This window comes from Apodemus sylvaticus, chromosome 4, assembly GCF_947179515.1.
Source record: "Apodemus sylvaticus chromosome 4, mApoSyl1.1, whole genome shotgun sequence".
Classification (NCBI taxonomy): domain Eukaryota; kingdom Metazoa; phylum Chordata; class Mammalia; order Rodentia; family Muridae; genus Apodemus; species Apodemus sylvaticus.
The window spans coordinates 33,027,462-33,045,481 of NC_067475.1; the positions used below are offsets into that span (position 1 = coordinate 33,027,462).

The following is an 18,020-nucleotide window of genomic DNA, read 5'->3' on the forward strand; positions in this document are numbered from 1 at the left end:
GAACTTGGTGGTGGTGGGACTTATGCCCAGCATCTGGTTAAAGTCGCTAAAACAGCTAAAAGTCACTAATTTTGACAACTAACAAAATTCTTGGGAAGACTGCCTACAGAGATAATACTCCTTTTTTTATATATAAAAAGATATTTCAAATAAAAACGTCAAGCAGTGAATCATACATGTTTATGGTCCAAGTATATACAAACTTTAACCTTGCCTTTCCCCGGCTATAAACTGGAAACTTCTGGAAAATCTCAGATGAGGAACTTTGTTTACAGTCAAACTGTTTCTTAAATTCTTTGTAACGTACAATAAAAACTTCTCTAAACGTTGATCTTTTTTATCTTTTCAAATTGCAAACCTTCCTATCCAGTGTGCCTCAAAAATCAGGCTAGGATCTAATTTACTTAAAAGAGCATGGAGAGAGGATGGTTCTACACACACACACACACACACACACACACACACACACACAGAGTCACACCCCTTCCCCTTGTTCCTCAAAAACACTCTAAGGGAAGTCATTTCAGAAGACCTGGGAGTGGTGGTGCACGCCTTTAATCCCAGCACTGAGGAGACAGCAGGTGGTAGGACAGCCTGGTCCCCCTCCTCTTTAATCCCATTACCAAGGTAGAGGCTGACAGATCAGAGAACCAGGCCAGCTGAAACTATACAAACTCAAAACAAAAACCAGGGTCACTGAGTGAACCCAAGGTCAAAACTCCAGGCCTCACCAGAGTGTAGTCAGGAAAACTACCCAAACTGCTTTTGTACTCCAACAATCAGTTAAATCTTTGGGTGGGTAGGTTGTCCATTGTTGTTTTGTTTGTTTGATCACAAATCAGGCCAGCCTTGAACTTGCTAGAAGCATAAGATAATCGCAAATTTCTTATCTTCCTGCCTCTACCAACACCGGTTCCCAAGGACTGACCCCAGAGCTAAGTGCAAATAATTCTACTGAATGACCACCCCAGTCCAGAGTTAGAATCTTTGAAATGATAGAATTCAGAGAAGTTCCACATTCTTAAAGTTCCTTTCTTCTCCATCCTTTTTAAGAAAGATAAGGGGAGTAGGAATGGGGACAAACCCACACTGAGAACTAGAGTCTGGCTGGGCAGGGGAGGCGCAGGCCTTTAATCCCAGCATTTGGGAGGCAGAGGCAGGTAGATTACAGAATTCGAGGTCAGCCTGGTCTATGGGGGGGAGGGGAGGAGGTCACCAAGGCAGGGGGAAGGGGAGGGAGATCCAAATGGCTGCTCCAGCAGAGAATTGAGGCGAGATTCCCAGCACCCAACTACAACCAACCATCAGCTAGTCCCAGTACCAAGGGGATCTCACTGGTCCGAGGGCACGAGGCACACACGTGTTGCACAGATATGCATACAGACAAAACACATAAAAATAAAATAGATTAATGTAAAAATACTCATCTGGATTAAAACAGATCCCTGTTCTACCAATTTAAAACTTAGTACCCCTTGCACTAAAACAGAAAAAAAAAATGTCTATCTCTATAATCCTAGAGTAAAACAATATATACGCAGATACGAATTTGGGAGATTTTATTTCAGAAAGTTGGGTATATGCACAGAGTGGCTTAGGCCAGCTGAAGGCCCAGGAAAAGAATAAGCAATGTCTGTCATCTTAACATGAAGAAGAGAAGAAAACAGCATTTTAAGGTAACTAAAAGAAGACACTGGCAAGCTCCTGATGGTCTGGCCAGAGACCAATGAAAACATAATTTCTGTCTCAGAGGACTCTGGCACTGCAAACTCCCCTGGGGATCAAACATCAACAAGACATATGGAGCTGTTACACTGTTAACTACCTAAAGGCAACACAAGATCTGTCACAACACACGCAGATGTAACAGACTGCAAACCAGGAAGAAGCAGAGCTCCTTCCACTGAGTAAACTCAGTCCGGAGTCAGGGCTCACCTTGCACCTACTTGTGACTTCCTGTAATCCTGAGTCCCGGTTAGATACACTCAGTCTCACGGTTTCCCTGAGCCTTCAGTAGGGCTGGGGCCAAAGGTGCTTAGATATGTCTAGTCCCTTGTTGGGCAGAAAAACTCCCCACAAATGCTTTAGTCAGAGAATAAATTCATAGGTCTCAGCCTAGGTGTCCTTATTCCTTATTCAAATAATTCTAAAAAACCGGTGGAGCCTTTTGTTTGTTTTGTTAAACGCTCCCTCCTGGTAGCAAAATAAAAACCTAGGCTTGCCTGAATTATCCATAGGAAATAACAAAGCTAAGCCCAGACCACAGGACCTCACTCAGCAAGCTCATTACACTACAACATCCATGGCTGCTGGACTCAGTCTAAACGTCATCATTAGTGAAGTTTATTTTTAATTACAATACTCATTTTAAATGGCAAGAGTTTTGCAATTTACTTTTTTTTTTTTTTTTTTTTTTTGATTTTTGGTTTTTCGAGACAGGGTTTCTCTGTAAAGTGCTGGGATTACAGGTGTGCACCACCAGCACCCGGCACAATTTACTTTTTAAAATGAAATAAGTTTAATCTCACTCTAAGGAAAGTGTGAAAAGCCCAGAAGGCCTCAACTATATAACAAAGAACTAAATGAAGGAATGCAGTGTGCGAGAGCGAAGGTCCTCCCGGGGAAGGAGCACATCAATCTGCTCTCCAATACCAAAACCACACAGGGAACATCATGTGGGCTGAACAGGTTATATCAATGTATTGAGGAATCCACAAAGACATATAGATGTGTGTGTAACAACTGAGAAAATAAAGTGGTCATGAATCTGAAAGAAAGCAAGGCGGAAGAAAGGTTTAGAGGAAGGGAAGAGATGAGGGAAAAGATGTTAATATTGTGATGATCACAAAACAAACAAAGTAGCTGTCTTGAGTGCCTTTGATCCCAGCACGGCAGAGGCAGAGAGGCAGAGGCAAGCAGTTCTCTTGAGTTTGAAGCTAGCCTGGTCTACAGAGCTAGTCCCAGGAAAACCAGGACTACATAGAGAAACACTACTGTCTTGGAAAAACAGAAAGAAACAAAAAGAAATTTTACTTTCCAATCTAGATGGAAGGTTTTAAAGAGGTGGCTAGAGGGCACAATGGCCTTTCCCTTCAGTTGGGAGCTATGCCTACATATTCAGAAATCACTCTACTTAGAAAAGCTTAAGTTTAATAAGCGGTAGCTTTAATACTGACAAATGTAAAAATACATGGCGATGCATAAGTTTTTATGATTTATCCTGGGGTAGCTAATTGTTAAAAAAAACTTTATAATAATGAATTTCTATAATAAGAATGTTTCCTTTAAAAATTACTTGAAAAGCCGGGCAATGGTAGTACACGCCTTTCATCCCAGCACTTGGGAGGCAGAGGCAGGCGGATTTTTGAGTTCGAGGCCAGCCTGGTCTACAGAGTGAGTTCCAGGACAGCCAGGGCTATACAGAGAAACCCTGTCTCGAAAAACAATATATATATAACTTGACAAAGAATCCTGCCCTTTTAATAACAAACGAAGTCACAATGTTGAACAGATTAGATGATTAAAGTACTGCATGATAAATTAGCCTGTGAGGAAACAACGTTTTAATGCTGTTCTTAAAAAGCCAAGTCTACTATGCCTGAAACATTAATTATCTTAATTCAATTAGTATATGAATCATTGGCTTAGTAATTCACCTTAATACTGAATCTCCACAGCATTTATTTTCGGCAACCAATCTATACTGAAACAGCAATCTCCTTTCTAATCTACAGCTTGCTTTTTGCGCTCAAGAGTGTTTAACTCGGTGTGTAATTTAATAATGGTATCTCATCTAATTTAGAAAAGGGGCAGAGTGCTCGCTGGGTGTCACGGCTCCTTCCAGGTTTTTAGAAACTGACCCCAAATGACTCAGAGCAGCTCTCTAGTGTCTCTTTTCCTCTCCGTCCATCTTGTTTCTTGGCACGGCTGCTAGAAAGCCAGAGACCAGGCCGGCAAGGTGGACTGGACCCTGGACCTTGCATAGCTTCCGGCTAACTCGGTTAAGACGGAAAACGGAACCAGAACCAACCTGTCTGTCCTCTCAGGGGCATAGGGAGTCTAGCAGCAGGCAGAAGCCAGAGCAACGCCCAGAACAATGTGTCCCACCAAGCGGTCCCACGAGGAAGCCGAGAACACTGTCCCACGCAGACCACAGACCACGCAGCCTGGATCCATGCCCTGGGACACAGCGGCCGGCCATCCGTAACCCGCCCTCACTTCAGCCCCCAGCCCTTTGCTAACTGCCCTAGATCCAGCCTCGATGCCCTTCAGTGAGACACAGTTGCTAATGAGCTATCCCAGGAATGTGTGCAGCGTGTTTCCAGGTGCCACAAGGTCCCCCAGCTAATTATGCTCTTCATTCTCCCTCTCCAGAGAGAGGCTTAGGTCCAATCCTTCATCTCTATTAGATTAGATAATTCTATCCCTAGGGAGGCTTAGCCCCACTAGATACATTCCTGAGACGGTGTATAAAAATATTAAGGTTAATTAATGTCTTTCAACCCTCTCTCTTAAAGAATGTGGCCCTTTCCTACTAAATAATAAATAGATAAATGAATGAATGAAATGAAACAACTATGCAATGTATTACTAGAGAAAGATCTCCACTCTGACACCAAACTCTGGCTCCTCTCCACTTTAACCCCTAATCCATCCAGGAAAGCGCAGAGCGGGATGAAGCCGTACTTCATAGACCTCTCCAACCGCTTCTCTTCTCCCCCGCAGGCTGGCCTTTATGCTAACATTAAAATTGGCTCCCTTCAAAGCATACTGCCAAACTGGGTGTCACCACGGACACCTTTCATCTTGGCACTTCAGAGGCAGAAGCAGGGGACATTTCTGTGAGTTCAAGGGCAGCCCGGTCTACAAAGAAAGTTCCAGGACAGCCAGGGCTACACAGAAACACTGTCTCGAAAAAACTACACTATAAAAACAAAAACAGCCAGTCGGTGGTGGCATACACCTTTAATCCCAGCACTTGGGAGGCAGAGGCAGGCAAATTTCTGAGTTCGAGGCCAGCCTGGTCTACAGAGTGAGTTCCAGGACAGCCTGGGCTACACAGACAAACCCTGTCTCAGAAAACAAAAACAAAAATAAAAACAGTCACTTGACACACACTAGATGCTATACATATACACAGAGACTTCTTGTGAACTGAAACTTTCTTTCTTTATGGAAACAGCATAAAGACCTCAGGACTCACACATACCCAGAATGTAATTCAAGCTACGACATTTACCATCTTTATACCATTACTTTTTAGTACTGTTAACCTTTCCCCTAGTCCTTCCAGCACCCCCCCACCCCCTGCCACACATCTGATTCTACCCTGTCCCACCCTGTTTCAGGGGAATCCTTTAGAAGTGTGTCATTTCTTTCTAAGTGGGGTGGATAGTGTGAGTAGCTAAAAAAGATGACTCCTCGCCCAGATCAGCAAGTGTCTCTTAAAAATTAGCCATGCCAAACGCAAGACTTTTCATCTTAGAAGATAAGACCAGCTAACACAATTAAGATGTGCATTGTCAAGACACTGGCCAGCCTTCTACAACTCACTGAGGACATACAAAGACACATCAGAGATCAGATACATTTGAACATGAGAAGGGAGCCCTCAGCATGACTGCATATATCCATCCTTCTAGCGGATACACCATGTGCGTAACTACTGATAAATACTGTGGCTGGCACAGACTTACTAGGAGAAAAAAATAATTTTTTTTTTTTTATGAATCAAGGGAGAGCAAAACCAGAAGAGCAGCAGGTTGAAGGCTGTGAGGAGAGGGAGAGCGGCCACACAGCAGGTGACTTCAGTAAGGTCGTGGAGGGGGTCAAAGAGCCTCTCAAAACATAAACAGTAGGAAGGCATCATAAGGTTTTTCAAGCACAGGAATGATAAGACCTGATAATGCTGAGGACTGAAGAGAAGGAAGCAGCTGAGTAATAGAAGAAAGGGCAGTGGTGGCAGCAGGAGGATGAAAGAGAAAAGAAACTGGACAGAGATCACACTCGATTTGGTCGACTTGGCCATGATCTCTGGGTTCAGGAGGAGCAGCCCAGAGTTCGGCTGAAAGTGAGGAGCTGAATCCAAAATGCAGGGTTTAGTGAGCCAGCCTCAAAGAACTCAGGACAGCCAAGTCACAGGGAGTAGAGCCTCTCCATTTGCCTGAGGCCCTCCACAGACCTAAAATGCCTGTATGGGCAAGACGCTATCTGTTCTACAGAGCATGTTCCAGGACAGCCACAGCTAAACAGAGAAACCTGCTCCCAGAGAAGAAAAAACAGCTGCAACTAAAGCCAAGTCTAGTGATTCACTGGTGCTTGGATGCTTACATTTTCTAGAATTTCATATGCAGTGGTTTTGGGAAAGTCTCCACCCCTTCCTCTACTTGAATATTAACATTGCCAAAATTTTATAAGCTTCAATAAACTTCTTAGTATCCTAATAAAATGTATTTAATTGTTCAAATTCTGTAAAAGTAGCTTTTATTCTCCAGTGTAATTGTCTCGGAGGCCTACTGGTGATTAAGCTCACCCTTTCTAGCTCTTTCTGAACTCTGGCTTGCTGGTTCAAACTCTTCTCCAAGCTGACCGATATACAAGTCAACTCTCAGCTTCAGATTGAATTGCTCTGCTTGGAAAAACTGCCTCTTCACCAACCCAACCGCATAAGAACTCAGGGTGTGAACTCCACTGTCCTGCACTCACAGTACTGCCTTACAGCGGACTGACTCTCCCGGTTCTGCATTTACATAGCTTCTCTTTCCTGGGCTGTTCTTGTGAGAGCTGGACATAACCAATCTCTGACTCATCCGGTTAAACCTTTCTCTGATTTGTCACTTTGTCTCCCAATTAGATGTCACTTTCAAATATGGCTGCTTCCTTCCACAAACTAATTCTACGTGAAAGGTGTGTACTAAGGGCACGTCTGTATTCCAGCCAAAGGGATTAAAGGTGTGTGGCTGGTCTGCATTCCACTGGATCACAAAGACCTAGGCCTTTGGATGTGATCCCTTGCCCAAGTAGCCACATTGCTGGATTAAAATTCCTCCACAAATCCCAAAGATGCCAACAATTAATTTTTAAAAATGTCTACATAGATCACCAGTGGACCACAAGTGGCATTTGAGGAACTGCATTAGAAAAGGCTCAGAGAAATGTCAGAGTAGGCATTTGAAAATATGTATCAGTGGTCTTGCATAAGTAAGTATAGTTAGACTAGAACCATAAAAGGCTGGTAGCTTTTAAATCAATGTGTAATAAACAAATCTGTTCTCACAAGGAACCTAAAGGAATGAGAGCTTCCCAGAGAGGACTGGACCGAAAGCCACCTAAGGAAGGTCCCCGTTTCGGAACCTAGACCATCAGATCAAGAATAAAGCTAGGCGGACAAAGGTGGCACGGTTATAATCTGAGTTCGAGGCCAGTCTGGTCTACAGAGTGAGTTCCAGGACAGTCAGGGCTACACAGAGGAACCCTGTCTCGAAAAAAACAAAAATAAAATCAAACAAACAAGCAAACAAAAAACAAAGAATAAAGCCATGGCTGGGGCAATGTTCAGGGGCAGAGTACTTGCCTAGCATCCATGAATAGGATACAGGAGGGAGGGATAAAGAACTGTTCCTCTCTGTATTACTCAACCTGAGAAGGACGTCACCACATAGTGCCAAGTGAAACAACCTACAGACAATATAAACATTCGATAACAGGTGCTTCACCTCTACCCCTACGTAACTGCAAGGACGCCGCAAGGTTCTACTGCAGCCCACACGGCAAAACTCCCTGAACCAGCGGATAGCACACCCTTGTCCCCTTACCCTGGATCAACAGTAAAAGAAACTAATATGGGATATTGTGGATTTTTAAGTCCGTTAACAAAACAGTCAGGTCTCTGCCACCAAAAGTAAAAGATTCAATGAGCAATGGCCAAATATTCATGAAAGCACGGGCCTGTAAAGTCACTGTCCCCAAATGTTCAGTCAGTATCATTTTTTCTGACCCCACAGAGCAATTTCACCTTTGGTGTCACACAAAGGTCGCATGCATTTGATACACAAGTGACTGCAGCACTCTCAAGTCCTCTATAGAAAATATAGCAGCGTTGTTTGTCTATCGACTGACTGGCCTTCATCCTGTTCATTAGATGGGATTGCAGAAAAAGCACCGCTTCTCAAAGCACTTCAAAATGAGCACCGCGAAGGCTTCTGATGACACCACATTAATATTGTTAATACTTTCTCTTGCCAAAGTCTGGATTATAGATTTCTTCAGATGCAGTTGAAACCATGCACCCTTCCCAACTCTCAGGACCTACCCACTGGTACCTATCAGTTTGCAGGGTTGACAAGCAGTCATCCAGAGGTTACCTCAGAAATTGCATTATAATTCTAGAGAGACTCCCTCTTCTCACCTGAACCCACAGAGTGAACAATGAGGGTGACTGTAATTGTGTAATAAAAATGTACGGGCTGGGCACGGCTCTGAAGACTGAACACACGTGCTCTAGTCTCACAGCCTGTAGACAGCTTTCTTCATTGCATCACCTTTCCCAACTGGAAGCCAAAGAGGAGCTGCAAAGAACATCTCCAGCTTGGAGATTAAGACAACCAAAGCAGAGATTACCCAGCTTCTACAAGATAGAGCAAGAACCTACACCCAGCCACCCTGAATCTGCAGTCTGAGCGCTGACCATGACACTACCCTACCCTAGGAAATGCTTGCTGCCACACCCATGAAAACCTGAAAAATAAGTGCAGCAGTTAAGTCCTAAAATTGGCAGAAAGTTAAAGAAACTTCTCTCTATAAGCACTGAAAGAATGAATCTAATACCCTTCTTCAGATAAGCACAAATGTTTTGATTGATTTTATACATAATGCATCTTTACTGAATACACTAAACTGGTCTCTCTCTCTCTCTCTCTCTCTCTCTCTCCTTCCTTCAAGACTGGGTCTGACTGTATAACCTGTGTTACTCTGGCTGTTATGGAAGTCACTATGTAAATCAGGCTGGCCTTGAACTCAAAGCTCTGCCCTGCCTCCCAAGTGCTCAAATTAAAGGTGTGTGCCGCCCTCCAGCCACTAAACTGGCCCCAACTATGTAATTAGTGCAGTGGAGGCCATGCTAAATCCTCCCAGAGAGGAAGGGATGACATTACAAAGGAAAACATGCTAATCTCCATCACACACAGCTAGTCTACAACTAGCTGAGTGGAAAAAGACAGGAGAAATAATTTACAAGATCAAAAAGGAAAACAAACGGAAATGGAACCTCAGTGCTCATCAAAGAATTAGAAAAGAAAACAGTCCTCACCAACTTATTAAAGGCTTTTATCAAGGAATCATCTTCACTGTTAAGTCTAAATACTGCCCTGTTGTAAGTCGACTTGTAGACCATCCTGGCCAGAGTATAAATGGATCCAACTTTTCCAGTCATCAGCCCTACTTTCTATGAACATCATAATCTTCCAAAGAAGTAACATTCATTCAGACGTTCAACTTTCTAACTCAGAAAAACAAATCTCAAGGATAGACATTAATAAAATTAAGGATTGCCGGGCAGTGGTGGCACACGCCTTTAATCCCAGCACTTGGGAGGCAGAGGCAGGCAAATTTCTGAGTTCGAGGCCAGCCTGGTCTACAGAGTGAGTTCCAGGATAACCAGGGCTATACAGAGAAACCCTGTCTTGAAAAACCAAATAAATAAAGAAAAGAAAAGAAAAGAAAAGAAAATTAAGGATTGAACTAAGATATCTGAAACATCTCTTTAAGGACACCTTAATCCCAGCACTTGGGAGGCAGAGGCAGGCAGATTTCTGAGTTTGAGGCCAGCCTAGTCTACAGAGTGAGTTCCAGGATAGCCAGGGCTACACAGAAAAACCCTGTCTCGGAAAAAACAAAACAAAACAAAACATGCCTTTTGTAAGCTGGAGAAGTTGCTAGTCCGGAGAGAGGACTTGCTAAAAGTGCACAATACCCTGGAACTCCAGCTCCAGGGGATCCAATGACTCCTGTCTTCCCTGGCCATTCACACATACATGATGCACACACATACATACACACAAGTAAAAATAAAGAAGTTCTAAAGAAATCTCTCTCGAGGGGCTAGAGAGATGCTCAGTGACTAAGAAGAGCACTGGTGGCTTTTTCCAAGGACCTAACAGCCACAAAGTGACTCACAGCCATTTGCAACTCCGGTTCCAGGGGATCTGATGTCCTGATCCTCAAGGGCACCAGACGTGTGGTACAGAGACATTCATTCAGGCAAAACAAAAACAAAAACAAAAAAAAACCCCGCCATACACATGAAAAAGAATTTTTTTAAAGAAAAGAAATAGTTTGAGAAAACGGAGTTATATTTCACTTAAAATGTGGTCATAAATCTCCTGCATGACATGCATGTCAATGAGACTTTCCCCGCAGCACTGCAATTACCTTCCACGCAATTTCAAAAAGTTTAACCTAAAACATGAAGCTTTGAAAGCAAAAGGATGAAAACATGTGATGGCCACAAGTGACTGTCCATCAGTCTGCTAATCTGCATGCATAATTCACCTCGGCAACTGATCTAATACATCTCTGCGCAGCTGTTCTTAGCTGCTCTACTGTTTTGGTTTCTTTTTTTAAGACAAAAAAAACTTGTCTAGAAAGTAAAGCCTTCAATGTCAAATGGTAACAGCGGATGACGAGTTTTACCAAAGGTTTCCTAAAAGGACTGGTTGTTCCAATACACAAGGAATAAAGGACAAGGAAATAAACCAGTTGGGGAAATTACACCTGTAATTCGAGCACAGACACAGCCAGCTCCAGATGAGCTTGGCTTTCAATATACCCAACCTGTCTTAAAATCAAGACAAAGCCTTGAAGACTAAACACAGAAATGCTCAACACAGAAGTGGAGAAATAAAAACACGTGAAATGCACAGACTTCAGCTTAGACGACTCCTCATGGCCTGGGCCTTTGGATGCTCTTGAATAAAAGATTTACCAAATTTCTAGTCTCTTACCCTATGGCAAGACCCACACCCCCCCCCCCTTTTTTTTTGGTTTTTCGAGACAGGGTTTCTCTGTATAGCCCTGGCTGTCCTGGAACTCACTCTGTAGACCAGGCTGGCCTTGAACTCAGAAATCCGCCTGCCTCTCCCACCCAAGTGCTGGGATTAAAGGTGTTCACCATTGCCCAGCTGCAAGACACCTTTAAAAGGCCTGTTTATATTTGTAAAACGTATTACTGGAGAGTAAATGCAAGAAGTGACACTTGAAAAGGACTTATCTGAATAATATGCAAACATTCCATATCTGCACCAGCCTATACATAATACAGGCAAAGAAATGAAGGCTGGCTTCCTGCACATTCCACAAGGTTGCCTGCCTGAATCATGAGTAACTTTTCTAAGTAAATGTCTGAGTTCACTTAACGAAGATGATAGCAGGGAAACAACTGGGAGCTGGCAGATCAACTGCAGGGATAAGCAAAGGGTAAGTCGAGGCAAGCTCGACACACTGACTCCTATTAACAAAGTGTAGCACAGTGACTGTCCATACATAGAGGATGAAGGAAATCAGCACGGCAAGTGATTTTGGAAAACCAATTTTAGAAAAAGCTTGGACCTAACTCAAATGAGATCGCTGAACGGGATGAATGCTTGATTTGCTATAAAATCAATCCACTCTTCATTTTACTTGCTGGCTAATGACTACGTGGGCGGATTATTTCTTCTCAAGTTTAAAGGTCCTCTCCCCTCTTGCAAATTCTCCAATTTCTTGGATTGAGTCTTCTTTCAAGGAAATAAACAATGCAAACTGGGTTGACTATGGAGTTAAATCCTAATTTGTACAGTGACACCTTTACAATCAGCAATGGAAAGGCAACCAGAAATGTATATGAAAAAAAAAACCTACTGATACAACAAAAAGCCTTATGTAAACAAACAAACAAACAAACAAAACCAGAAGGAAAAAACTCATATACTAACACAAACATTATAGGCAGGTAACAGGATAATATAGTAATCTGCATTAAGCTAGCTTTCATCCCTGGGATGAAAGACATATATATTTGAGAGATACTTGAAACTTCAGGTAAAAGTTCCCACATAGCTTTTTATCACTTCCTATATTACAATAGGAACCCTGATTTCCTTCTCTACGACAGAGTCTTATCTCTCTTAACATATATGTCACCTGTATCCTGAAGTTCATAGGAAGGGTTTTCAGTCCCTTGACACCCCAGTCATGTTGCTAGCATGCGGTCTGATTCGCCAAAGTAAGTGACAGCTACATATAGAATTCAATAGGAACAATTTTGTCTTGACAGCCAATCACATTTCAGGAAATGTTAATAATCACCCGGCAATATTCCAGCCTATTCTGTACCACGCCACAGATCCTATGGTTTCCCAGCACGTTCCCCAGATGCACACATCCAAGTTACATGGAAAAATTCTGCAGCAATTCAGAGCTCTTCTCCCTATGGGAAAAACAGTCTCAATCTATCCATTTGAAAAAAAAAAAGTGAACTGCTGACACAGGTTTATGCTTTTTAAACTTCATGCATAAGACGGTAGAGACATGATGCAATTCCTTTTAAAGTCCATTTTCCCCCTTCAGTAAAAATAAATTTTGAGTTAATAATGTTTCCTCTGTTGGGTAGTATTCATAAAACTTGTCTAGAATACAGAACACAAATGTGGAAAGAAAAAAAAAAGCCTTCTAGAAATCACCACAGGAGGAGAGGAGAAAGTCAGAAAAGTATACAAAGCACTCAGAGCTGCATGTGTGGAGGATGCCAGGAGAGGGGGCAGGGTTTCATGAGATTCTAGGCAAGCCCTTTGATGACGTCACCCCACATACATAATGTTACAGCAGTCAGCACAGGCCTCCTGCGTTCCTATTGGTGAATACCGTGTCAGCCGACATCAGAAGATAATCATCATTGGCCAGGCAATTACAACCAGCGCAGGCAGCTAGCATCCACAGTCTTAGCACAAACCTGGCAGGCGGCGGAGGGGGAGAAGGCGCAGCCTGCTTTTCCTTCTCAATGAGTTTTATGTCTCCTTTCCAGCCTTTCCGACGGCTGGGTGACTTTGCCCCCTCGCTAGCAGCATTTACCGATTGAGTCGGCTGTTAGCACAAGGAATGGCCAGCCAGGTCCTAAAAGAACCAAATGTCTACGCCGAAGCTTTAATAGCATCCATTCAAGGGCCTTCCTGTCTAAAAACTGGAACTCAGAAATGTTATTGGCAGCTAAAAGGCAGGCATTTTTTTCTCTACCTTATGTTAGAAACTGTACCAGATAATATTACCCAGGTTATTTTTAACTGGGAAGCAGCTTCAAGAAAACCACACAGGGTGATTTTCCAGGGGAATACATATATATTACTTTGTACTGAAACTGTCACTGCAGTCTATTCTATTATCAAGCTATTTGCTACAAAAATAAAGTCTACAATAGCTCATATGTAGGCCAGTGAGTATCAGGTTAAACAACGAAGGTAGCAATAAACTTCATGAGTTTGTGTTCTCAGCCTAGTCGGCTGAGTTTACACAGACTGCTCGGAGACCTGGGGCTCCATTCCACGAGTGGATGGATGCTAAGGTAACTAAGGTAAGAAATCATCACAGGATTGGTTTTATCAACTCCGTATTTTGAATCCTCCTAAATGAGGCTAGTTCCTAGATGCAGACTACTGTAATGCAAGGCACCATGCCAGACCCACCCCAACCCCAGCAGTGGTCAGAAGCCCTGGCAACTCAGTTCATTAGAGATGTGTTACAATTAGCAGTGTTGTTTAGACTAGGTCTAGGAGTTCATAAAGAACAGTTACAAATAAGTTCTCAAAAGACAGGGCACAGGCTTTTCTTCCAGAAGCTACTTGGAACCATTCTAAGTGACTATAGGTCAGGTGAAGATGCGCCTTCATGGTGTTCAAAGGCCCTCAACTCCCCTCTCAAGGGGATATATATCTTTATGATGGCATTCCCTTCTAACGACAACATAAGAAGAGAACCTTCATTTTAACCAAGACATCTTGGTTGTTAAGGTTTTAGGGGTTTATCTGGGGAAAGCGGGTGGGAAAGTTCTAAGATCAGACTGCGAGAGAACTAGAAAGTAGAAAGGGAAGGTGGCTAGGATCAGCAAGGAGGGGACAGGCCTTTCCACTGTAATAAGCAACCCAAAACATAAAGCCAAAGATCAATAAGACAGGCAGAACAAGCATTCTACAGTGTGACTAGAACAGCGTTCAAACTGCTGGCCAAGCACGCCGAACTCCACGCGTGGACACGAGCAGGCAGTGTTGGTGGCAAAATGAGCACTTATTTCATCTCATCGCTGGGCTTTGCAAGCACCTGCCATGTACAAAGCACGCTGCAAAGTGCTTTGCAAAATCAAGACCGGAAAAAAGACTACACCCACAGCAGCCCACGATGTGCTAGGAGCCGCAGGCACGTCTAAATAAATAAGTAAAATAAAAAGAGAGATAGGAAACTGCATTTCCAGAAAAAAAAAATTAAAGCATGTTCAAAAGCTAATAAACAGTGGTCAAAGAGTAACAAGAGAAAAGAAATTAGTGTATTTGGGATATTTTCAGTCCGGCCAGGACCATGGACCTGTCGAGGCTAGAGTTCTGACAGAGTGACTGTCACTTAACTGAGTGTCTGGAGTAAGAGGCGGGAAATGGTCCTGGGACAGACACAGAAAATAGCCTTAGGAAAAAAGGGGGCGGGGGAGTGTGACAACAAACTGGGACTGTAGGCACCAGGGTGATGCAGCAGGAAGGGCGGACAGTGAGTGCCATGCGCCTGCAAAGGCTGGGAAAGCCTGCCCCGGAATGGCAGGCCCTACCGGGTTGCAGCAAGCTAAAGACAGCATGTTAGGAGGCTACTGGAGGAAGGCAGGCTAGAGCCCTGCGAGGGACGGTGACAAATGGCTTCAGAGAAGATCGGAGCCCAAGGTTGGCAGGCTGAGCTCGGGTCACCGCCCCCCAAACTCCTAGGGAGGAAGTGCACCTCTAGGACCCCTGAACGCCAGCCCGAGGGGGCTGGGCTTCCTGCTGCGCTCGGGCCTCCCTATGGCCGCCCCCTAAACCGGGCGATCCAGACTCTCCGCGGGTGCAACCGCGCACCGGACCCAGGCCCGCGCCCTCGGCCTCAGTGTCCAGCAGGACGCGGGCGAGCGCACCAAGCTGGCTCTGGGGCTCCGGGGCCTCGGGCAGGCAGCCGCCATGCCGCAGCCCAAACTCGCGCGCCCCAGAGCCTTGGCTCCGCCCGGCCGCCGCCGCTGTAAACCGCCCAAGGGCCCAGCATGCAAGCTGAAGGCCAAGGGTGGGCACACGCCCCGCGGGCAGCAAGGGGCGGGAGCCGCAAGCCCGGGACCGAGCAGGGGAAGGCGATCTCCCGGGCCTCGGCCGCCCACAACCCCCAAGGCGGCTGCCACCACCCGTCCCAGCCCGGGAGCGCCGGCGTCTCCGGTTTCCCATTGATGAATGGAGGGAAGGCTGGTCGCGAGCGCCCTCGCACGCGGCAGCGGAACCTCCCGGAGCCCGGAAGCCCCCCGAGGGCCGGCCGCCGCGCAGAGGGGCTGGGGGGTGGGGAGATCGTGGGGCTCGCACTAAACCGGAGGGAAACACCTCCACCACACAGCACAGTCTACGGGAAGGAGGGAGCCCCCTTCTTAAACATTGCAAGGTGACACCGGATCGCCTCCCACACAGGGATTTTTCAAAAGACTAACTGGAGGAACTCAGTAAACAAGATGTTTTCCCGGATTCGAAGTTCTGGGGAAAGACCTCTCCAAAGAGTGCCCTGGCAAGAGCCTTCTAGTACCTAAACTGCCGCTCCGCACCGAGAAACGTGTCCAAAAGGCGTTTCCTTTACACAGAAACTTAATAATGGCGTGGCTCCACTTGCTCGGGTTCATTCATTTTTATTGCAGTTTTTCATTGTCCCCTCTTTCCCGATGTCTTTATGAAACCGGAAAGTAATCTGAGTGGGGAAGAGGTCCTGGACCTTGGGCATCTACGGCTGGAGGCGGCAGTCAAGGGAGGGCAGTAAAGTGGAAGAACTACAAGGAGAAAGGAAGGACACGAGGGATGGATGGGGAGAGGGAAAGGACCAGAGCGAGGCGGACTGAAGAGGGTTAAAGAGAGCGGAGACCGGGTCCTCCCTCCACTGCCTTGCACGCTCCAGTTGCGGGAGGCCAAGCAGAACCCCCAAATCTAAGCGAAAGCAAGGACACAGCACAGGTGGGATAGCTGGATTGTAACATGCCTCTGTCTCCCGTATATCATTCCAGGTACACATATTATATATTCTACGTTATATAATCTACACAAAGATGCCCGCGTGGCCTCGGCTCGCACAGGGCACCCCCAAACCGCACGCTTCCACGCAGCCTCAGAGTCTCCTGCAGACATGAGACCCTAGAACTCCGCGATCTGCTGGCCACTGCCGGCAATCCATCGCTCCTCTCAGGCTCAGCCCGGGAATACCGACATGAATGCACTCCCGGGTACAGTATCACGCGAAAGCATCACCTACCAGTTTTCCTGCATCCACTGGATGGCTTCATTCTCGTTGAACTGCTTTTCGAATTCATATTCTTGTAAAGTCAACACTGACATGTTCATTGGGGCTGATCTTCGGAGTCGCTACGTGTTCTCTATACAAAATAAAAAAATCTGTAAAGAGCCTTTTTATTTTGAGTGCTCTCCTGTCTGCTTCCCCCTCCCACCCCCCTAGGTATTGCCCCGCCGTCAGTCTCCTGGCCGATCTCTCTCCCAGCCTCTCAGCTACATCCAGGGTTGAGCATTGCCTGCGCCTCGGCTCCCAGCTCCTAGCTCAGGGGCTCTCCTCCCAGCGTCCGCATCCACCGTAGGAGGAAATGAATGCCTTGCGGTCTTAGTGCCCGCACGTTTGTCCATCACGCTTTTTACTCGTCTACAGGGAAATCTCCTCCCCCTCGTGCGATCAGGAAAATTAACCCTTTGCGCGAGAGGGCGCAGAAGAGCAAGACCTCCCCTCGCCCTGGGGGACAGTTTTGTTTACAAGAAGGTGGTTGGTGGACTGGGGGGGAAGGGCGCCAAGAGGGAGGAAGTGGACTTGAGGTCATCCACAAGCCCATTTGCCGCCTCGTGGGCCTCCCTGCCTGGCCTTTGAATGAAGTTTCAGCGTGCTAGCCTCAGTCGGGAGGCGCGTGAACCCGAAAGCTTGGCGAGTAAACAATTGGGAAATAGTAAAATCTGCCAGGTCTCTGGCATGAGAACTCCAGGCAAATGAATGTGAGGGTCACATCGTACGAGCTCTCCTCACCCCCTCGACCACGCAGCACCCTCTGAGACCACCTCTACCGGGCAGCTTGACCGCAGGGCCAGGTAGCCTGCGAATCGGAAGATCACGTGCAGACAGGATGCTGAAGATGAGGACTTGGGAAGTCAAGGTTGACTAGGAGAGTTGACTTGGAAGAGTTAGGAGGAGAGTTTGGCTACCTGGAGGGGATCTTAGTGAACAAGGGAGGAAAGGAATTTGGCATACAGAATTAGGCCTACTGGTCTAAGTACCAAAACTTTTATCTGTATGCTTTACTGTAATTCTGCCTTATTCTTGAGAAATTAGGAAGAACAGATTAATGTAGGAGAGGGGTGAAGGTGTGGCTGACCCCTCTGAACAACCTGCTCACAGCAATATCCTTTTAATCTTACCTTTCCCAAACACTCTTATTTTTCTGGAGGATAGTATTTTCTATTCCTAAAAGGAAGAATGACATAAGAGACAATAAGGTACCTAATAACATAATATTTGGATCCAACAAAAGATACTGACCAGCAACCTGTTAGTTTTTTTTTTAAATGTTTGTGATTTTTCAAGGTGGGTCCTTTTTGTTTTGTTTTTTAATGTTTTTTGGTTTTTCGAGACAAGGTTTCTCTGTGTAGCCCTGATTCTCCTGGGACTCGCTCTGTAGACCAGGCTGGTCTCAGGCTGAGAGATCTGCCTGCCTCTGCCTCACTCACAAGTCCTGGGACTAAGGC

The 18,020-nt window shown here is 45.4% G+C and overlaps 1 protein-coding gene across 1 annotated transcript in view; it reads right to left on the reverse strand.

Annotated features, from left to right (window-relative positions):
• Positions 1–17,012, reverse strand: part of Elovl6 (ELOVL fatty acid elongase 6) — a 105,380-nt gene extending 88,368 nt beyond the window's left edge. Inside the window, exons 1-2 of the mRNA XM_052179265.1 lie at positions 16,808–17,012; positions 16,534–16,654 (exon numbers count right to left, since the gene is read on the reverse strand). Coding sequence (XP_052035225.1) covers positions 16,534–16,622 — 89 coding nt within the window. The 5' untranslated portion in view covers positions 16,623–16,654; positions 16,808–17,012. The remainder of the gene's footprint in view (positions 1–16,533; positions 16,655–16,807) is intronic.
• Positions 17,013–18,020: the final 1,008 nt, after the last annotated feature.